General features: G+C 48.4%; 2 protein-coding genes across 2 annotated transcripts; both read right to left on the bottom strand.

The window, feature by feature from the left end:
* Window positions 1-12,196: 12,196 nt before the first annotated feature.
* Window positions 12,197-16,775, bottom strand: LOC123045648 (galactose mutarotase-like). Its single transcript, XM_044468789.1, has 5 exons — window positions 16,530-16,775; window positions 16,370-16,419; window positions 15,906-16,029; window positions 15,726-15,818; window positions 12,197-12,819 (listed from the first exon to the last, which is right to left on the bottom strand). The coding sequence occupies exons 1-5, from the start codon at window positions 16,708-16,710 to the stop codon at window positions 12,197-12,199; spliced, it is 1,071 nt and encodes a 356-aa protein (XP_044324724.1). The 5' UTR covers window positions 16,711-16,775.
* Window positions 16,776-17,515: 740 nt separating this feature from the next.
* On the bottom strand, window positions 17,516-21,828 carry LOC123045647 (uncharacterized). The gene is made up of 2 exons (XM_044468788.1): window positions 21,640-21,828; window positions 17,516-20,073 (listed from the first exon to the last, which is right to left on the bottom strand). The coding sequence occupies exon 2, from the start codon at window positions 19,752-19,754 to the stop codon at window positions 17,862-17,864; it is 1,893 nt and encodes a 630-aa protein (XP_044324723.1). The 5' UTR covers window positions 19,755-20,073; window positions 21,640-21,828; the 3' UTR covers window positions 17,516-17,861.
* Window positions 21,829-22,266: the final 438 nt, after the last annotated feature.

Below are 22,266 nucleotides of genomic sequence, written 5' to 3'. Positions count from 1 at the left end.
GACCTCCTCCCTAGATGGGAGAAGGGTTTCCCCTCTGGTCCTTGGCTCCCATGGCTTGGGAGGGGCAAGAGCCCCTCCGAGATTGGATCTATCTCTCTGTTTCTGCGTTCTCTGGCTCTGCCCCTTCATCGTTTCCTTTATATCTGGAGATCCGTAACTCCGATTGGGGTGAATCTTCCGCCCAGATTTTTCTCATAAAATTAGCTTTCTTGCGGCAAAAGAAGAGCGTCAACCGCCTTACGGGTGGCCCACGAGAGTGCCAGGCGTGCCCAGGGGGTGGGCGCGCCCCTGTCTCGTGGCCACCTCGAGCACTGTTTCGCGTTGATTCTTCCTCCGGAAAATCCCAAATATTCCAAAATAATACTCCGTCCGCTTTTATCCCGTTTGGACTCCGTTTGATATTGGTTTTCTGCGAAACATAAAACATGCAACAAAGAGGAACTGGCACTGGGCACTGGATCAATATGTTAGTCCCAAAAATAGTATAAAAAGTTGCCAAAAGTATATGAAAGTTGAATAATATTGGCATGGAACAATAAAAAATTATAGATACGACGGAGACGTATCAAGATGCAACGCTGAAACGCCCTAGTGACACTGCGATGGTGTAACTCACCATTGGCAATTGTCATTGATTTAGACCACCGGGTTATCTGCCTGGCCAAAGTTTCATTCTCAGGTAACTCTCCCCGGGTCATATAAGCCAAATATGGTACTGTCCAATCTGGGATAGTGTGAAGAGCCGCCACCAATTGTGCCTCCGGGTCTGGAATAGCCAGGTCTTCCTCTATAGGCAATTTGACAGAAGGGTTATGAAGAACGTCCAAGAAGGTGTTAGGTGGGACTGGCTTACGCTAAGACCCCAAATGGCTTAAGGCATCAGCCGCCTCATTTTTCCTGCAATCAATGTGTTCCACCTGATAACCCTTGAAGTGTCCAGCAATAGCATCAACCTCACGGTGATAAGCCGCCATGAGTGGGTCCTTAGAATCCTATTTGCCTGAAACCTGCTGAGCTACCAAGTCTGAGTCGCCAAAACATCTCACCCGGCTTAAGTTCATCTCCTTATCCATCCGAAGACCATGGAGCAAGGCTTCATACTCAGCTGCATTGTTAGTACAGGGAAACATCAACCTCAAGACATAACAAAACTTGTCACCTCAAGGGGAAGCTAAGACAACTCCAGCCCCCAAGCCTTCCAATTGCCTGGACCCATCAAAGTGAATAGTCCAATATATGTTATCTAGCTTCTCCTCAGGCATCTGCAGCTCCGTCCAATCATTGATAAAATCCACAAGTGCTTGAGATTTTATGGCCGTGCGAGGCATATATTTCAAACCATGAGGCCCAAGCTCAATGGCCCATTTGGCGACCCGCCCTGTGGCTTCTCTGTTTTGAATAATATCCCCTAAAGGAGCATAACTAACCACAATGATGGGATGACCTATAAAATATTGCTTAAGCTTCCGGGTGGCCATGAACACCCCATAAATGAGCTTCTGCCAATGTGGATATCTCTGCTTGGACTCAATAAGCACTTCACTGATATAGTAAACCGGTCGTTGAATCGGATACTCCTTGCCTGCCTCCTTCCGTTCTACCACAATAGCCACACTGATAGCCCGGGCATTAGCAGCCACATATAGTAACAACAGTTCCTTGTCAATGGGAGCAGCAAGGACTGGCGACTTAGCGAGCTGTTTTTTCAAAGCTTCAAATGCGTCATTAGCCGCATCACTCCAGACAAAATCATCTATTTTCTTCATCATCTGATACAGTGGTATGGCCTTCTCACCCAACCGGCTTATGAACTGGCTTAAGGCAGCAATACGACCCGCCAGACGCTGAACATCATTGATACATGCTGGCTTTGCCAAGGAGGTAATGGCCTTGATCTTCTCTAGGTTAGCCTCAATGCCTCTGTTAGAAACCAGAAATCCCAAAAGCTTGCCTACTGGCACACCAAAGATGCACTTGGCCGGGTTAAGCATCATATCGTAGACCCGGAGATTGTCAAAGGTCTCCCTCAAATCGTCTATCAAAGTTTCCTTCTCTCTGGATTTCACCACAATATCATCCACATAAGCATGAACATTACGCCCAATCTAACTGTGAAGACAATTCTACACACATCGCTGGTAAGTCGCTTGGGCACTCTTGATCCCAAAAGGCATAGACACATTACAGAAGGCTCCAAAGGGAGTAACAAAAGTTGTCTTCACTGGTCCTTAATTGCCATCTTGATATGATGATAACCAGAATAAGCATCCAAAAAACTCAGACGCTCACAGCCCACCGTAGCATCAATGATTTGATCAATACGAGGGAGAGCAAAAGGATCAGTCGAACAAGCCTTGTTTAAGTCCGTGTAATCCACACACATCCGCCAAGTGCCATTCTTCTTAAGCACCAGCACCGGATTAGCCAACCATTCCGGATGAAAGACTTCAACAATGAACCCAGCTGCCAAGAGCCAGGTCACCTCTTCACCAATGGCCTTACACCTCTCCTCATTGAAGCGACGAAGGAATTGCTTGACCGGCTTAAATTTCGGATCAATATTTAGAGTGTGCTCAGTGAGTTCCCTCGGTACACACGGCATGACAGAAGGTTTCCATGCAAAGATGTCCCAGTTCTCATGGATGAACTCGATGAGCACGCTTTCCTATTTAGGATCCAGATTAGCACTGATACTGAACTGCTTGGATGAATCGCCAGGAACAAAATCAACGAGCTTAGTATCATCCGCCAATTTAAACTTCAAAACCGGATCATGCTCTGTAGTTGGCTTTTTCAAAGATGTCATATCCGTTGGGTCAATATTATCCTTGTAAAATTTCAATTCCTCTGTTGCACAGACAGACTCAGCATAAGCAGCATCACCTTCTTCACACTCCAGAGCTATCTTCCGACTCCCATGCACTGTGATGGTCCCTTTGTAACCCAGCGTCTTGAGTTGTAGATAAACATAACACGGTCGTGTCATGAACTTGTCATATGCGGTCGTCCAAACAGAGCATGCTATGGGCTCCTGATTTTGACCACTTCAAAGGTTAACTTCTCAGCCCTGGAATTGTGCTCATCTCCAAAGGCCACTTCCAGCTCAATCTTGCCTACAGGGTATGCCGACTTACCAGGCATCACTCCATGGAAACATTATTGGATGTCTTAAGATTTTTATCAGTTAACCCCATGCGACGGAAAGTCTCATAATAAAGGATATTAATGCTACTACCTCCATCCATGAGTACCTTAGTGAATTTGTATCCACCAACTTGAGGCGCCACCACCAAAGCTAAGTGACCCGGATTATCAACCCGGGGCGGGTGATCCGCTCGACTCCACATTATGGGCTGCTCAGACCATCACAAGTAATGAGGAACGGCCGGCTCAACGGTGTTCACAACCCTCTTATGAAGCTTCTGGTCCTGCTTGCACAAACTTGTGGTGAACACATGATACTGCCCACTATTCAACTGCATTGGATGACTTTGATATCCAGATTGTTGCTGCTGACCCCCCTGGCCGGAATGTTGATTGTAACCACCATGATTACCTTGATTATAACCGCCCTGATTACATTGATTATAACCACCCTGATTACTTTCGTGGCCCTGGAAGCCGGAATTAGAACCGCTACCTCCATAACCCGGGCCATGAGAACCGCCGCCACCAGAACCTGAGCCGCCGCCCGGCCCATGATTGTTGTGAAACGAGTTAGAATTCTTGAAAGCCCTTAAATTGAACAATCTTTCCAAAGGTGAGTAGTTGGTTTCTCCTGGGTGCCATGCTTTGGACAGGGCTCATTCAGCAACTTCTCAAGAGTAGGACCTGATCCACCGGTCCGAGGAGGCGGCCTCCCCTTATGACACTGATTATTGCTCAGTGCATTGATGTTAGCCACAAACTCTGAGTTACCATCATCCTTGCGTTTACCGTTGCCCCCTGATTCGCCGGGTTATGCTGCAGACCCTTGGTGTTGCCATTCTTCTTTCCCTTTCCCGGCTTGTCATCATCAGACTCGGGGTCCTTGGTACTATCAGAGTCGGCATATTTGATTAGAGTCGCCATTAGCTGCCCCATATCATTACAATCGCGCTTGAGCCGCCCCAGCTTCTGCTTAAGAGACAAAAAAGGAAATTTTTCTCCAACATTAAGACTGCAGAACCAGCATTTAAGTTACCGGATGAATGTATGATAGCTTTCACCCAGCGCACCCAATGGGTTGTTGAGTCACCCTCCTCTTGGGCGCAAGTAGCCAAGTCCACAATCTACATGGTTTGCTTGCGCGTGTCTTTAAAGTTCTGAATAAACCGGGCCTTTAGCTCAGCCCATGACCCGATGGAATTAGCTAGCATCCCTTTTAACCAAGTACGGGTCGTTCCATCCAGCATTATGGTGAAGTACTTAGCGCACGCGGTGTCACTGACCTCCAACAGTTCCATGGCCATCTCATAACTCTCAATCCATGCCTCAGGGAGTAAGTCGGCTATGTAATTAGGCACCTTACGAGGTCCTTTGAAATCCTTGGGCAAACGCTCATTACGCAGAGCCGGCACCAAACAGGGTACACCTGTAGATCTAGAGGTCACGCCTGCCTCTACCGAAGTCGTTGGATAAACCGGAAGGGGCTGGTGAGCCGCCTGCTCAACCTCTTGACGCACTCTGTCCTGATCGACCAAGTTATGAGCTCCATCACACGTTTGGTCATGCCCACATGGCTGGTCATGGTGCTGGGCGTTGCTTGAAACGGCTGGTGAGTCCATGTGCCTGTTATAACTCTGGCTTGGGCGAGGGGTCGAGTGAATCCTATCTCGATTGTAAGAATATGCCTCCTGCTGCACCAATGTTGTCTGAAGAAGCTCTCTAGCCTTTCGTGTTTCAACCGCCACTGGAGAGTCGCCATCCACCGGGAGAGCCGCCAATCATGTCGCCACAACAATCATGTTTTCCAAGGGATTGGAATAATGACCCGGTGGTGTTGGGACATGTTGAGGCGTAGCGCTGTTCGGACGAGGGGGTTTCGTCATGCGTGGCTGAACCGGCGTTCCGACTCCAGGTGCCGCAGCCTGGTTTATCTCCGGCGGGTTAGTGGTCCCCGCTCCAGGCGTGCGGAAGAGGTTTCTAGCATTGTAAACCGGCGGTAGACGGGACTGGTGCCTCCTCCTCATGATTTCATTTGAAGCATTTTGATCCATTGTAAGCCGAAAAGACTCTGACTAAATCCACTGGACCTGAGCATCAAGGGAAGCCTATTCTGCGGCCATCCTGACATCCTCTGCCACCAGGTTCTCCTTGGCTTGCGCTACCTCATCACGCAGCTTTGCAATTTCCGTGCTATGCTGAGCTTGATTTGTTGGGTTAACTTCTGCTATTAACAAGGTTGTGAGTCTATCCAGCAACTCCATCAACACCTGAGCCGGTGGACGCATAGGGCCTCCTGCCCCGGCTACCGTCACCGCCGCTGACTCGGAAGTCATCGCTGCTACGGTTGAAGAATTTTGCCCAGGCTGTGTACCATCCATGAAGATCTTGGCTCTGTTTGGCGGCTCATAGGGGTCTGAAATACTGTCACCATCGGAATAACCCCCAAGCCTTCCATCTTGCAGTTGATACAACGAAGTAGTCTCACCTGTGGACGACTCACCATCAGAGTAGATGGCCGTCTCACCACCAGACATAGATCCTTCATCAAATTCTGCTCCATGGATGCATCCCATGAAGGCATGTTTCATGGCGGGGTGAGTTCGGGCGGGTCTCACACGTTGAGCCATCTCGATGATGTCGGTGCAGATGTCCGGCTCAGGGCCCAGCTCGCCGATCTTGCCGATGAAGACGTGGATTCCGCCGAAGGGGACCCGGTTCCCGTACTCAATTGAGCCGGCGTCGGGGCCCCAGCCTGCATCGTCGATGTAGAGCTTGCCGTGGAGACTCTTGGTCATCCGGCCCACAGCGTATCCCTTGATCCCTTCGAAGCTACCCTTCAAGAACTCGAAACCACCATGCGCTGGCCCCATGGTGGGCACCAACTGTCGTGGAATAGTCACGGCAGATGTCCTAGTGTAAGGACTTAGTCGTAGAGCCATCGCAACTAAGTTAGCTTAAAGGGGTTAAATGGGACAAAGGACACAGGAGTTTATACTAGTTCGGCCCCTTGCAGTGAAGGTAAAGGCCTAATCCAGTTTGAGGTGGTATTGCTTATGTCTCGATTACCAGGGAACGAATCCGCTTGACCTAGCTTTCGATCTGTTGTTTCTCGTCCTGAATCACCGTCGGGTCGTCCCTTTATATACACAGGTTGACACCCAGCGACTCACGGAGTCCCGGCCGGCACATAGACAAAGTGTCCGGCTCGGTGACTACCTATACATGCCTTGCAATACAAGTTTTACATATGTGGCGGTTTACCCCTACGGGCCTTGAGTCGCCTTTGGGCCTTGGGCCCTTGCTTGTGAACCGCCATCTTCAATATCCATGTGGGCTTCATATCAAGAATCGTCATAGGTATAACCCGGTCTCCTGGGTGGGTCATACCTAATAATTATTTCCCCAACACCATGGCCGCCATCGAAGCTCTGCGTCCATGCTCCTATGCACTAGTGCCCGCCCGCGTCTGGTCGCCTCGCCGCTGCTAGTAACCCTACCCGCTATTGGCCCCCCTCGTGATGCCGCCTACTACCACCATCTGCTGCCACCGCCATTGCCGCCTGTTGTCCCTGCATTGGCCGCGGCTCTCCTTCGCCCCTGGCTGCCCCGCTGGCCGCTAGCGCCCCGTCACCCATGCGCCCTGCCACCCGCGTGCCCTGCCCCTGCCCGGTGCCACTCCGCCCTCCCTTGCCACTGGCACCGTCGCCCCGTGCCCGCCTCCACCTCCAGACCCGCGGGCCATTGTCACGCCCGCGGCCAACTCCGATGCCCCGCCGTGCCTTGCGGTCGTCGCCCGCACGCCCGGGTTTGCCCCGTTCGGCGCCTGGCGTCAGCGCCCGTAGCCCGCGTGCCCGCACGCCCGATAAGGCCCCCTGTCCAATGACAAGTGGGGCCCGTCTCTGATAACAAAAAATGTTCTAAAAAATATACTAAATATATAAAATTAATAATTAAAACAATTAAAATATTAATTAATTAGTTAACTTAATTAATTATGTTTAGTTAACCCTAATTACATGATTAGTTAATTAAAGTCTGATTAATTAATCAGTGACAATGACAGTGGGCCCCGATCATCAGTTTGACCAGTCAACGCTCTGTTGACTATTGACGTCATGATGACGTCAGGTTGACTTCATAATTCTTTTTTTAATTAAAGATAATTCTAGAATATTGTTTAAAACTTTAGAAAAGCATAAAAAATTATCCATAACTAGGATGAAAATGTTTTCTACATGAAAGTTGCTCGGAACAACGAGACGGTTTCGGATACGCAGTACATTCGTCTGCCACACATCCCTAGCATAGCATACATGCAACCATCCCCCTCCGATTCATTTGTCCGAAAATGCCTAACCCTGGGAAAACTTTCCCGGATGTTATCCCCCTTCGCCGGTATCGTGTAACACTGTGTTAGAACACCCCTAGCACCGCATATCACCATGTCATGCTTAGTGATGCATCTGTGTGCTTTGTATTTATTGTTTCTTCCCCCTCTTCTCTCCGGTATACCTCGAGACGGATGATGCCGCTGTGATTGACTACGTCGACGACGGCCCTTCTTCCCTTTCAGCGGAGCTTCTAAGCAAGCCCCCCCCCCCCTTGATCATCTCGATATAGCCCATTCCATTCTCTCGTGCTTGCATTAGATTTTGCTACTAGAATTGATTGCTCCTATTTAGATGCATAGCCTGCTTTTGTACCTGCTGTTGTACCTTACCTACTTATCCTAAACTGCTTAGTATAGGTTGGTTAGTGATCCATCAATTACCCCCACCTTGTCCTTGTTGCCCCTGCTTCATCATTGACGACTCGATCAACATGATCAACGACCAGAGCCCGACACCTCACACACTTCACCCCCTTTGTTGCTCGACTCTGTAGAGATACTATCGAGTGCCGAGGGTGATACCTCATAACGCACTCCTGATGATAACTCTGTAGTGTAGTTATTCGGTGGTCATCGAGGGTGATTCCTCCTTCACCATTCTCGATACGAATCTGTCGTGCAACACCTCAAGTGTAGACCTCGAGGGTGATTCCTCCCACATTCACCTTGATGATTATTTTGAGTGGAATCCACCGAGGGTGATTCCTTAGGTTTTCCCTCTTGATGTTTTGGACACACCGTTACCCGGACTTTACTTGAGACCTTTTTTTAAGTCGGGTCAGCCCTGAGGGGTACCAGCGAGTTGTTGTGAAAGTCGAGCGGGCACGGAGAGCACCCGCAAGTTTTCTACGAGGCACAACTGGGCATTCTGGGCCCTTGCCGTAAGTCCACGAGATGAGGCGATTGGGTCACATTATCGTGAGTCTCTGCTCGTCTCCGCGAGCCCCCAGTGCACTAACAGGTTTGGGTATTTGTTTTGAGCTGGCCTCTGGCCTTTAGCACTAACCACCACGCGAGATTAGTTACGGGCCTCAGCATCGTAGTATCAGTCGAAGCTTTGCCAGACGTTCAGTTCAGCATCGCGGCATGGTCGGATCGTGCTGGCCATCCAAGGCGGTGCTGGTATCCACCCTGCTCGCAATGATCTGAGTTCAACAGGTGATGGGCCCAAGACCCCGGAGTGCTTAGGATGTAGACCGACAGGGACCTCTCTACTGAGCCTAGGTAGGAATGCGACGTGTTGATCTTCCGAGACCGGGCATTGACTCAGAAACGTCTGTCTGGCAAGAGTAATCAAGCGTGTTGGGTAACGTGGTGCACCCCTGCAGGGAAGTTATCTATTCGAATACCATGTCCACGGTAATGGACGTTCAGACTTGTATCCTAATCTATTATAAGTAGAAATGGATACTTGAGATATGTGGTGGATATGTGGCTTCGGGATTGCTTCGTCATAGGAAGTCGAGGAAGAATCTCTGGGCGTTAATGTTACTACATGCTTGTTAGTTATAAACTGCTATTCTTTACTCTTCTACATGCTGCAAGATGCTTGGAGCTGCTTGAAGATGCTAGTCTTTGATAGGCTAGCCCCCCCCCCCTCTTCTGGCATTCTACAGTTCAGTCCACAGATACAACTCTTCCATTTGATACCAATGCATACTTAGTATAGATCTGATGCTTGCGAGTACTTTGGATGAGTACTCACGGTTGCTTTGCTACCCCTTTTCCCCCTTCTTTCTTCTTTTCGGTTGGTGGATCCCTGGAGCCATATGCCACCGCCGGCGGATGCTACTACATCGAGGCCGCCGAAGACCAGGAGTAGTTAGGAGGTCTCAGGTAGGAGGCCTTGCCTCTTCGATCGTGTTGCTTTTGTGCTAGCCTTCTTAAGGCATCCTTGTTTAACTTATGTTTATACTCAGATATTGTTGCTTTCGTTGACTCTTGTGTATCGAGCTTTTGTATTCGAGCCCTCGAGGCCCCTGGCTTGTAATATAAAGTTTGTATTAGTTTAATTTGTGTCTAAAGTTGTGTTGTGATATCTTCCCGTGAGTCCCTGATCTTGACGTACACATTTGCGTTTATGATTAGTGTACGGTCGAATCGGGGGCGTCACACTATTAGTGTGGATGCTTAAGGCAAGAGCTCCTTCCTTCTCACTGTAAGCGAGATATAGCTCACGCAGCATCCCGTCACACCCACCCAAGGTGGGCGGCTCTATGGCAAAGAGCACACCAATCCGCCCACGTGCACGAATCTTGATGTGCCTAAATCTAACTATCATGGACCTAACTGAGATATTGCTAAACGTCAGTCAACTCGGATTTAGCGAAACCGTTATCTCTCTAAGCACCTTGCATTTTAGAAGTCGTTAGTAGCATTTTCCTTATAGAAAGGACCCCAATAGTTGGGGAATGGTTGCCGGGGGAGCTCCCAGCTGTCAATTCGTTCTCAAGGACACTCGAACAACAAGCGAACGATTTCGTCCGCTAGGATAAAACCCTCATAGCGAACCCCACAACTCGCGGGTCTCTTACTGGGCCATCATCTGTAAAAAAATGATAAATGCCATCATATGTGAATCATGCTGAAATCACTAGTTGAGGAGTACTCGTTGCAAAGATTACTCCAACCTCCCTAGGTTGCGACAAGTGGTGCACTGCACGTGCGTCACTTCTCGCAACTTGAGAGTTTTCCCTTTTTTCGTAGATCCGTTTATTCAAAATGTTTTATCTCTTAAACCATGCGTTCAAATCTCGAACCGCTTTCACCGTTGGATTCCTCGCGTCGAGATCTTCAAAACTAGATCTCGTGTTGATAGGTTTTGGCGAACTTGTTTTTCACAAAAAAACGGACGAAAAAACCGAACCAAGAGCACAAGTTTTTTCCTTTCCGAAAGAGGCACGCCCGTGCCTCCCACAAAATCACAACTGTGCCTCTCGCGGAAGCAAAACCGTGACTCTCGCAGAATAAAAAAAAGAAAATGCGGGTTTTTTTCGTTTCTGAGGAGACACGACCGTGACTCTCGCGAAAGCACAATCGTGCCTCTCGCGGAAGCAAAACCGCGACTCGCGAAAGGAAAAAAAACAGAAAACATGTTTTTTTTTCGTTTCCGAGAGGCATGGCCTTGACTCTCGCGAAAGCACAACCGTGCCTCTCGTGGAAGCAAAATCGTGACTCTCGCGAAAGGAAAAAAACGCATTTTTTTTCGTTTCCGAGAGGCACAGCCGTGACTCTCGCGAAAGCAAAACCGTGTCTCCCGCGGAATCAAAACATTGACTCGCGCAAAAAAAAACGCGTTTTTACGCAAAAAATAATTTCAAAAACTTTTTTTATTGAAAAGCTAAGGAAGACCGGTGGAAAACAGAAAGTCAAAAAAAAACAAAAAAAACGTTCAAAAAGCTGAAAACGCGTGCGGAAAAATAAAAATAAAATAAAATCCGGAGGGAGCGCCCAGAGCGCGACACATGGAAAATGGCTGAGAGCGTGCCAAGTGGCGTTGATCGTTCCGAGGCTCCTGAAGGAGCGCTCGTTAACTAGTGGCTCTCAAATCATGCATGGCAGTTCTTCTTTTTAAAAAAGCTCGATGTGGTTCTATAATTTGAATTGCCATGTCAACAAAGAGGAAAAAATTCCATGATAATGAATGCCATCTCTTAAATAATAAAAAATGACATCTCTTAATAATAAAAATGTCATCTCTTAATAAGAAGGGTCATCTCTTACTAATAAAATGACATCTCTTAATAATAAAAAATGCCATCCATTAATAATAAAATGTCATGCTCAAAAACAAACTTGACTTGTGAAAAAAAAACAAAAAAGGGAAAAATATAAAATTGCCATGTGACATAGTTTGAAAATTTATAAACAACCATGTTAATTTTTTCTAGAAAAATTGTCGTGTGGTGAAAAGAGAGAAAAAAGGCTGGACTGGGATTCAATGCCCGATGTTCTAGGTGGAGGGTCACGCTGAGTGTGGTGGCCAGCAATGCTACATCGACGTACTCTTACACGGATCCGGCTTGCCTGCTCCCTTCCCGTGCTCCCATCCGTGTTTCCACTTCATCCTACGACTATCTTTTTTCCTTTTTTCTTTCTAATCTAATCATCTACCCCTGATTTTAAGGGGGTGAGGCCAGGCCTTATTTTATTTCAATCAAATCATGTCACGTATGCGGGAGCACAGATGAACGCAGGCGGAGGGAACAGGCAAGTCTCGTCCCTCTTACACGCTTTTACGGGGTTAGTTTTGAGTTGTCAATCCTTGATTGGATCAAGGGGAAGGGAAGGCCCCACCCTCCTGAAAAATCAAGGAGGGGGGCTGTTTAATTGTTTGGAAGGGTCCTTTGATGGCCTGTAATATGCCGGTCGATGTAGCATTCTGGTGTGGTCACTCTATTATTTTGAAAATAGTTAGCTGGCTTTGGTGTGTTATATAGCGAACCCATTTGAAAACCCGACGTGGCCGGATCCTGGGCCAAGATTCGTGTAAACGAATCCGACGGGAGAGAGCGTGTTCTCTCGGGTTGGCCTCAGGGATATTGGTCATCATATAGCATTTCCGTATAGAAAAAGATAAAGACCGGGTTCATTGCAATGAGGATACTCAAGAGAGCATTACGATCCATACAGCGCCAATCAGGCATACATGCACATAACCTAATTGGAGAACTTGAAGAGCATGTCGTGCTTGTACACCTGGCCGGGCCTCACGATGGACGACGGGAAGTTGGGGTGGTTGACGGCGTCGGGGTACGCCTGCGTCTCCAGGCACAGCGCGCCGTACTGCCCGTACACCTTCCCGGCTTTGCCCTTCTCGTTGCTGACCCAGTTGGAGGTGTAGAGCTGCACGCCGGGCTGGTTCGCCCACAGCTCCAACGCCCGCCCCGACTCCGGATCCCGGACGAACGCGACCTTCCGCATCGCGTCCTGCTGCCCGTCCACGACGAAGTTGATGTCGTAGCCGCCGCCTCCGCCGGGGACGACCTCCATGTGCGCGCCCACGGGCGTCGCCGTGCGGAAGTCGTACATGGTGCCGGCCACGGGCACCACCTGGCCCGTCGGGATCTTGGTGTCGTCGAGCGGCGTGTAGCGCGACGCGAGCAGCTGAAGCTCGTGCTCGAGGACGTCGCCGCTGCCGTGGCCGGCGAGGTTCCAGTACGCGTGGTTGGCGAGGTTCACCGGCGTCGCCTTGGTCGTCGCCGTGGCGTTCATGCGGATGCTGAGGTCGTACGGGCCGGAGAGCTGGTACGTCACGTACACGTCCAGGTCGCCCGGGAATCCTGCGTGCGTGCGTGCCCCAAACGTGGTCCGCGGAAACAAGTGCAAGTCAGCTCTACAGTACGTACATCACTGATTTTCTAAACAGAGAACATGCTACTGTATTGCAATTTGCAAATTTGACTTCTTGGATAAGCCGTAGTATTTTATACCGAGGTGTCATGAAGATAGATCAACTGACGTGCAAGAAAATAGGTTTGCTATTTCACATCTAGATGTGAAATAGTATCTCACATCTAAATCTAGAATCCTTAGATCTTGTTTGTTTTTAAGATTCGTGCAGACTGTTCGTCTCGCTCGTGCGCTCGCTGGCATCGTGTTTGTCGCGCGTGGCAGCCTGTGTCCAGGTCCATGCGAGGCGGGCAGCTCGTGTCCAGCCCGTGTCTTGTGTCGCTTGTTTTTTTTTTTCAGCTGATGTCCCGTGTCGCTTTGTGGCCTCTTGTCGCTAGGTTGGTTACGTTTTCCGTCAAAAAAAAGTACGTGCACACACCAGCCTGCCCGTTGTGGGCTTTTTTGTTTTTTGTGGGTCCCTCGTTTTTGTGCTTTGTGGGCTTTCAGCCAGGAAAACGCGAATTGTTGAAGGAAAATGTGTCTAGTCGTTGTATGTGAGTGTGTCCTTGTGAGATTTTTTTGCTTTCTACCAGTTGTTTGGTTTTTTCTCTCCCCGGAGCGTATGTGTGTGAATGAGCTTGATCCATGAAGGACTCTGTCTACCGGTTTTGAGAGAAGCTTCCAATCATTTTTTCGGTTGTTTTTTTTTTGTTCGGTTTTTCTCTTTTTATTTTTTGTTCTATTTGTCTTTAAAATTTTCATGATTTTTGTTCGTGTCAGATGCATGTCCATCATCAAACATGTAATTACAGTGTCGTCTTCATTCCGCAACTGCATACCTCCAATACAACTGCAATTCGAGGCAAAAATGTTTGTTGGGAGGGTAGCTGAATGTATTCTACTATACACACAGTTGCAAGTATCATCCGTAACTGCAACTAATGTCTTTAACACGACTATAACTTTGTCATACAAAATGAAAGTGTTTTATCCCAGTTGCAGGTCGACCCTTGACTCGCAACTAGTCTCATAGTTTGTAGTTGTCCCAGTTGTAAGTCCATCGTCAACTCACAACTGGCATTTTTTGTCTCCAGTTGTAAGTCCACCCTCGATTTGCCACTGGCCTCGATGTTTCTTTTGAATCATAACTGGGCCTTACTTTTTTTGCATTAGTTGCAAGTTCATCCTCAACTAGCTACCGAGTCTTACTTTTTCCGTGTCAAATGTAAGTCCACCATGTCTCACAACTAAGGGTTGACTTTTTTGCCCCGGTTGCATGTCCACCATTGGTTCGTAACTCATCTCGTAGTTTGTTTTATCCTCGTTGCAAGTCGACCCTTGACTATCAGCTAGGCTCGTAATTTTGTAGTTGTTCCACTTGCAAGTCCATCCTCGACGCGCAACTAGGCTCGTAGTTTTCCACCCTCGACTCGCAACTAGTTTATGTGTTTTGTTTTTCATCCCAGATGCAAGTCCATCTTTGACACACAACTGGACCCATAACTTGTTTCATCCTAGTTGCAAGTCGACCATTGAGTTGCAACCGGGTTCGTAGTTTCTTAGTTGTCCTAGTTAAAAGTGCACATTTGACTCACAACTAAACTTATAGTTGTCTGAGTTGCAAGCCACCCCTCGACTCGCAACTGTAGCCTGTATTTTTGTCCCAGTTGCAAGCTCACCCTTGACTCACAACTAGGTCGGTAGTATGTTTCTTATCACAGTTGCAAGTCCACACTCAACTCACAATTATGCCCATAGTTTTTATATTGTCCTAGTTGCAAGTCCGCCCTTGACTCACAACTGGGCTTGTAGTTTCATAGTTGTCCCAGTTGCAAGTCCATCATCGACTAGCGACCGGCTCATAGTTGTCCGAGTTGCATGCCCACCCTCGACTCGCAACTAGTGCTTCTTTTTATCCCACTTGCAAGTCCACCCTTGACTTGCAACTAGGCCCATATAATTTGTTTCTTCCCAGTTGCCAGTTGACCCTTGAGTCGCAACTAGGCTCATAGTTTCGTAGTTGTCCCAGTTGCAAGTGCACACTTGACATGAAACTGAACTCATAGTTGTCTGAGTTGCAAGCCACCCATCGACTCGCAACTGGAGCCTGTGTTTTGTCCTAGTTGCAAGCTCACCCTTGACTCACAACTGGGCCGGTAGTATGTTTTTCATCTCAGTTGCAATTCCACACTCAACTCGGAACTGCGCCCGTAGTTTTTATGTTGTCCCAGTTACAAGTCCACCCTCAACTCGCACCTAGGTTTGTTGTTGTTTTTCCCTAGTTGTAAGTCCACGCTCGACTCACAACAAGGCCCATAGTTTTTTCTTTGTTTTGTGTCAACTACAAGCCCATCATAGTCATACTACTGCCCATGTAGTTGTGTTTTTTGTCCCAGTTGCAAGTGCACACCCCAACTTTGCAACCTGCCCTATTGGTGTTGTCTCCCACCTGCAAGCCCATCATCGACCAAAACCCGGCCCCATAGTTATTTTCATCCTAGTTGCAAGACTAGCCTCGACCCGTAACCCGACCACGTAGTTGTTTTTGTCTCAGTTGCAAGTCCACCGTCGACTCGCAAGTGGGCATGTAGTTGTGTTTCATTAGTTGCAATCTCACCCTCGAGTCGCAACTGGGCTCATAGTTGTTTACGTCCCAGTTGCAAGTCCACACTCGACACGCAACTGAGCACATAGTTGTTTGCTGTATTTTCTTGTGCGAGTTGAAAGCCCATGCTAGTCTATCGCAATTGGGCCTCTGTGGTTGTTTTCTTCCCAATTTCAAGCCCACCCTCAATAGATCCAAATTATCATTGACTCACAACGGGTCCCCGTAGTTGTTTTTGTCCCAGTTGCAAGCCTACCCTCGACTCGCAACTGCTATACGGGGTGTCGCCGTCGCGCACGTACTCCTTGACGGTCCATATGACCTTGTCGAACCCCCTGTGCCCGCCTAACACACACAGATTGACAAGATGATTAGCGCATGCATGGTCACTCCCACTATAATAAAGGAGCTAGAATGAAGTCTGAAGCATACCGTGAATCGAGTTATTGCCGTCGTTACGGAAAAGGCGATAGGCTTTCCCGTCGAGCACGAAGCGGGATTTGGCGATTCTGTTCACCACGCGCCCGACCGTGGCCCCGAATGAGCCGGTGCCATTCTGATTGGAAACATTGCACAAAACGATAATGAACAGAGGCTTGTCTATATGGGTTCATCATGAAACATAATTAAAGAACCCTTGCATTTGGTAGCAGAGTTCTGTACCGCATATTACAGTTTCTCTCGTTATTACAGTTTCTACCTCTGCATTGTTTTGTCCTGTTAGCTGTGCGTGTTTATATGTCAAGCAATAAACATAAGCGCGATGTTTCGGCGGTAATAACACATGGTCAACAGTGCAACAACAACTAAAAAAACACTGCAACAATGTGTAGGTACATCTGCCGCGCCGCTCTGAAACGGCGAAAACTTAAAAACAGATGAATTCGTGATCTTACAACATATCCACCAAGGGTGTCGTACCCGAGGATAACATCAGCCAAGTTTCCTACAAAAAAAAAGTATGACCTCCTAAGCAGCAGCAGCAACAACAACAACAAAAATTGCAAACATGCATATGGGTACTTGGAAGCAAGAAAAACCCAGCCATGACCATACCTTGGCAGTCAGGGACGAGGACAGAGACGAGGGTGGCTCCCCAGTTGGTGACCTTGATGGAGAAATCCCCCTTCTTGTTCTTGAGCCCGTAGAAACCGACCGGCTTCCGCTCAGCATCGGCGCTGCCGGCCAGCGCAAGGCACAGCAGCAGCGCGACAGGAAGCAGTGCAGCTCTAGCCATTGTGGGGCAGCACTACCACCAGCAGATGAGATGAGATGAGCCTGCTGGTTTGCGCGCTTCAAAGAGCAGAGGAGGTATGGCTACTGTTGATTGCGCATGTAGTCGCCTATGTATAGTAAGGAGATGTTGTGCTGAGCTCCACTCTGCCAGCTCCTACTTGAGGAAGTCAAAACTCTTGATCAAGTTCCTCTGATCCACGTTCATTCTGTGTGGAGATCTGAGATCTTTTAAAGTAAAAATCATGGAGATCTGAGATCTGCCAATAGTTTATGGCGGCTAGTCCCAAATTGCTCGCTTCATCTCCCATTAGTTTAGGGCGGCTAGTCTCAAACTCATCTAGTTTTCTCCTTGTATGCCCATTCTCCCATTAGGTTAGGGCGGCTAGTCTCAAACCCATCTAGTTTTCTCCTTGTATGCCCGTTCGTCCAGTCTTTAGTACTCCCTCTGTAAACAAATGTAAGTGCGTTTAGATCACTACTTTAGTAATCTATACGCTCTTATATTTCTTTACGGAGGGAGTACACATCTTTTCTGAGATGCAAGTATTTCCTTCAGGCAAAATATATCAACCCAAAAAAGATTAGCAGCAGCAGGTATCAAGTTCAATCAGACTGAAGTGGTTTCTGCTTCCAAACAAAACGAAACATCTGCATGGGACTAAAAAGTACCACAAAAAGAAAAAGTCGATGTTGGGATCAAGAGTAATATAACATGTCGATTTCGACACCCCAAGATACATGACTAATAAGAAAGTAAGAAGCGAGATAACATTTTCATCGTTACAGAACTGCAAAGGACTAGTACCTGGACGTCCCAGCATTTCAAAAAATAATAATCAGACATTCTAAGCCAAAATTCAATTTTACAAAACCTGCCTAGCAACGGCGCACCGAATTTCTTAGGAGTAATAATCCACAAGCAAATAAGAAACAGTATATCAAATACACACGGCTTATTGGCAATAACTATGACTGACTGGACCGGCATGTCGAATGCAGATCAGAAGAATTGCCGGACAACATGTACAATGGACTGACTAAACATCCATGAAATGTTTATCAAGCAAAGAGAAGAAGCATAAAATTCAATAGGCAACACGGTGCCTTTTATGTACAACCAAACTGACACAATTTGCAGGCGGAGAAAACACTTCAGAGCTTATCTATATTGGCGTTCCTGAAGCTGCCACCGAGGAGTGACAGCAGGCCGCCACCGTGCACCCTTCCCTCAGGAACAGCACAGCCTGCTTCTCTGCCCCCACGCACAGTAGGCTCCGACGACGACGAGGGCATCATGGAGCGAGGCACAAGCAGCTGTGGAGGTATCATCGCTTGGCTCCTCACTGTGCCGTCACTATCTGATGCAGTGCTGATGCCCGATGAGGAGTGCTCATTTGTCATGCTACTTGCAGCGGTGGTTGATGATGCCACAATGCCACTGAAGAGGCCTGGTCCGATCATGCTCCCTCCACTCTTCACCATTCCATGCTCTTGCTGCCTGGCAACCAAGGTTCCATGTGCGGCACACAGGCCGCTCTTGCCACGGGCGAACTTCTCACAACCGGATCCCCATGTGCAACGTTTGCCTCCACCATGGGCTTTGCAGAAGTCCGTACTACCTTGAGCACTCTTACCACAATTGTCAATCCTGCAACGCTTACCACCACCATGCTTCACACAACAGTCAGTGCGGCCACGGGCGCTCTTGGTGCAGCCAGGCGCTGCACAGCGCTTCCCACCTCCATGTGCCACACAGAATTCAGTCCCCCCATGTACACTCTTTGGGCAGACACCACCTCCTTCGAACATGCATCTCTTCCCACCACCATGGGCTTTGCACAGAGGTGTGCTCCCCTCTGCACCTCTGCTGCACCCATCGAAGACGCACCTCTTGCCGCCACCATGCGCTTTGCAGTATAATGTGCTGCCCTGAGCCCCTTTGGCACAGTCCGGATACTGGCACCGGCGTCCACCACCATGAGAAATGCAGAGTCCAGCCTTTCCCTCAGCACTCCGAATGCAACCTTCCATTGCACACCTCTTCCCACCACCATGCTTTATGCACCGTCCAGACTTACCTCGTGCAGCTTTAGGACAATCAGGATATTCACAACGGCGGCCTCCACCATGAGCAATACAATAATCTGTCTTTCCCTCGGCACTCTTGGTGCAACCAAGCTCCTCACACCGCCGTCCTCCGCCATGGGCCTTGCAATACGCAGTGCTGCTCTCAGCTCCTTTATGGCACCCAGGCTTATGGCATCTTTGCCCGCCTCCATGAGCAATACACAGCCCTGATGAGCCTCTGCCACCTTTGGAGCACCCCTTGAACCTGCACTTCTTAGGATGACGGGGATGACTCCGTTGTTCTGATGTGGTTGCTCCAGTGACCACATCAGAGCTCACACCAAACGAAGTCTCTGTCGTAGCAGAAGGTTCAGGGCTGAGCTGAAGATGTTGAATATGCTGAGTATTATTGCTGTTGTAGTGTGTGGAGTTTAGTGAATCTCTGCTTTGTAATTCTGTCTCGTTGGCAGCAGAAGAATTGGAGCAGGGAGCAAAGAGTAGGGATGGCATGTAGCCACCCATGCTCCTTACAGCAGCAGATGTTGAAGCCTCGTCAACAACAGCAAAAGAATGAACTGTTTCATTTTGTGTTTGCAGATGCTGAATTGTTTCTGCACCATCTGTCTGCAGGCCAAGCCTCAGCACCCCTGGGTCAGTGAAAGAGAAACTTTGGCCAGACAAAGTCTGAGATTCTTTTGACTTATATACACCAGTGGGCGGATAATCTGTCGAGTAAAAATCAGGTGTTGGACCCAACCCAAGAACAAGCCTGCAACCATCATCTCTTGTGATGTTATTCATGCTTTGTGTACTTTCATCACCATGACCACAATTAGCCATTGCTGAGCCGACACAATCCATGCGAACTGCGCTTTTGGTCAAGTTGTTCAGGGCGTAGCTTGGAGCTGATTGTGCCATTAAGACAAAGGGGTCATTCATCAGAGGTTGGTTTGGGGTATCCACAAAGCTATTATCCATCACAGCTTAACACTATGACAGCTGGGTCAGAGCAAATAATATCAGGATTACTGGGGAGCTGAAGAAACAGGGGCTGAATAATCTTTCAGACACTGATGGTCGAATAGACAAAATGGAAGAAAATCAGCAGGAGCGTATTACCAAAGCAACCACCACTGACAAACCCTGAGGTGTCTGCACGGTCCATAACTGTGTTGTTTCTGGTGAGAATTTATGATCCAAAGCTAACCAGCCTCCTCAACACTAAACAACATCTCTTGCAGTTGACATCAAGCATAGGCCGGACTGATAAAATGAATTGTGTTGGCCAATCTTCGAACTACAAAAATAACACAATATGTCAGCTCAAATTCAGATAATAATTGTTTGTTTGGCATGAACTTAACCAGTTGTATGCACAAAGACGAATCTGTGTATCTTTCCAACAAAGGGGCATAACAGAAATGCCTCCAGTAACCAAGAGCAGGAACATGCGCAAATGATACCCCTAAGTCCTAACATTTTTACATAACCTTTTGACCGACTGATACCCCAGCAGATGCTAAGTTTGCTAGCTTGAGTGAAATAAGTGGTTTTAGTTTAACTACCTCTGTCGCTATCAGGTATGATGATTCATGATTACATGCACACCATGTTACGGTACATCCACCAAAGTCAGCTAGGACCAGTTACAATCCAATCTAAACACATTCCACTAGCAACAGGGAAGAACCCCCAGGAGAATGTAATGGACACCATCATCCATGTATGTCATGTCAAATTGCTCATGGAGGCACAATCTAAACTCAAGATGAACTAACAAACAAGCAACCGTGACCATAAACCCATGTTGTTCTCTTATGAATAAATAAGCAAAACTCTGGATAAAAAGAGGCAACCACTGTCAAACATGTCCCTTTTTCTCTCAATTTTTTGGTATTCTAGGCACAAGTACTATGAAATCTTGACATATTTGAAGAGCGTTAACAGCAGAACCTCCCATAATTAATCGTGCATTTGGTCAGATGTTAAATGGTACTTCCTCTGTACCAAATTATAAGACGTTTTTGGTAGGCTATTTAGCTTACCAAAAACATCTTAAAATTTGGGACAGAGGTAGTAGCTAACACTGGATGGCAGTAAGATGACAAATAGTTCAAAATACAGGGGCAAGGGTAGACTAGTTGACTTCAAACTTGCAGCTCGTACATAAACTGAGAGACAACTAGTCTGGACAAAATTGCTTAATGAAGAGCACGCTGTACCTCCCTTGGATTTAACCATGCCGTTTTCCCCCCACTGAAACAGACAGCAACTTTTGTTGCATGGCAAGACGAAATTTACTGAGAAAGATGTAGGACGGATACGACGCATGCATAGCCTGTGACAGTCTATCTAGTCAAATTGAAAGGACATGGGCAGAGAGAAGAAAGAACATGAGGAATGAAAAAAAAGAGAGAGAACATAGAGTAGGACGATGCCTTTTATCCAGGGATACAGGGTTCAGAGCCCCCCATACCATCCCATCTCAATTCAGAAGTCAGAAGACCCCGAATCGAGAACCTCAGACACTCCAAAAACGGAAATCCCCTCCTCGATCCTAGCCCCCGCGAAAACCTGAAATTCTCCCGGTGGCTGGCTAGAACAGATCTGGCCGCGGTTGTTCCCATCGATAAAAGTCCCAGCAGAGAGAGAGCAAATGGCACGCATGAATTCCCCCCAAATCAACCGACGCGCGAGAAGGGAAGACGAAGGAATTGGGACCAGCAACGGCTCGTCCCTTCCTCGGAACCCCCGAAGCCGTGACGACGTGCAAAAGGAGGGAGGACAGAAAAGGACAACAGGAGTACGGCGGCAGCATATCTATCTATCTCCGCGGGAGGGGGAGGAGGGAGGCAACGGTCACCTGGCGCGCGGACGGCGGAGGGGGCGGCGGGAGAGGAGGCGGGAGGGCGGAAATCGCGGCGGGCGGGCGGGCGGGCGATGAGGCGGAGACCGGGACGGCGGTGGGGAGTGTTTGTGTTTCGCTTTTGGTGTGGGCTGCGGGCGGTGGCGTCGCGAACTGCCTGCGTCTGCGTCTGCGCGCGTGGGAATGGAGGCGGGGCGGGGGCGGGGGCGGGGAGGAAGAGATTGGTAGGGCTCGCCTGGTGCAGGTGGGTGGGACGGGTTGATGACGGCGGGAGTACGAGAGAGCGCCTACCTACCTGGCACTGCCAGGCTTGTTGGCTCAGCTCAGCTCGCTGAGCCAAGCGGCAACCAGCGCCAGCTGGTCTCCTCACCCCTTTCTCGCGTGTTGCGTATCGTGTCGTGTGTGCACTTCTCTCTTTTCTTTTCTTTTAGCTGAAAAGGAAGTCGCGCTTCATGTGGCGACAAGAAGAGGTTTTGGGTTCCTCCGTACCCAACTGTGCAACCCGAAAAATCCAGAAGCGGGGCACGATATACGCACGGAAACGCGTACGTACACACAACCGTTCTTTTTTTCTTTTTGAGCCACATATATACACGACGTCTACGGGAACTAAAGTTTGCGGAC

Source organism: Triticum aestivum, chromosome 2B, assembly GCF_018294505.1.
Source record: "Triticum aestivum cultivar Chinese Spring chromosome 2B, IWGSC CS RefSeq v2.1, whole genome shotgun sequence".
Classification (NCBI taxonomy): Eukaryota; Viridiplantae; Streptophyta; class Magnoliopsida; order Poales; family Poaceae; genus Triticum; species Triticum aestivum.
The sequence above is the reverse complement of the archived record's forward strand: the minus strand, read 5'-3'. Positions and strand labels throughout refer to the sequence as shown.

Coding starts and splice junctions, on each gene's coding strand:
- LOC123045648 (XM_044468789.1), bottom strand. CDS start 16,710: ATGGCTAGAGCTGCACTGCTTCCTGTCGCGCTGCTGCTGTGCCTTGCG. Junction 16,420..16,529: donor CCTCGTCCCTGACTGCCAAG/GTATGGTCATGG, acceptor TTTTTTTTGTAG/GAAACTTGGCTGATGTTATC. Junction 12,820..15,725: donor CAGTTGCGAGTCGAGGGTAG/GCTTGCAACTGG, acceptor GCACGCACGCAG/GATTCCCGGGCGACCTGGAC.
- LOC123045647 (XM_044468788.1), bottom strand. CDS start 19,754: ATGGATAATAGCTTTGTGGATACCCCAAACCAACCTCTGATGAATGAC.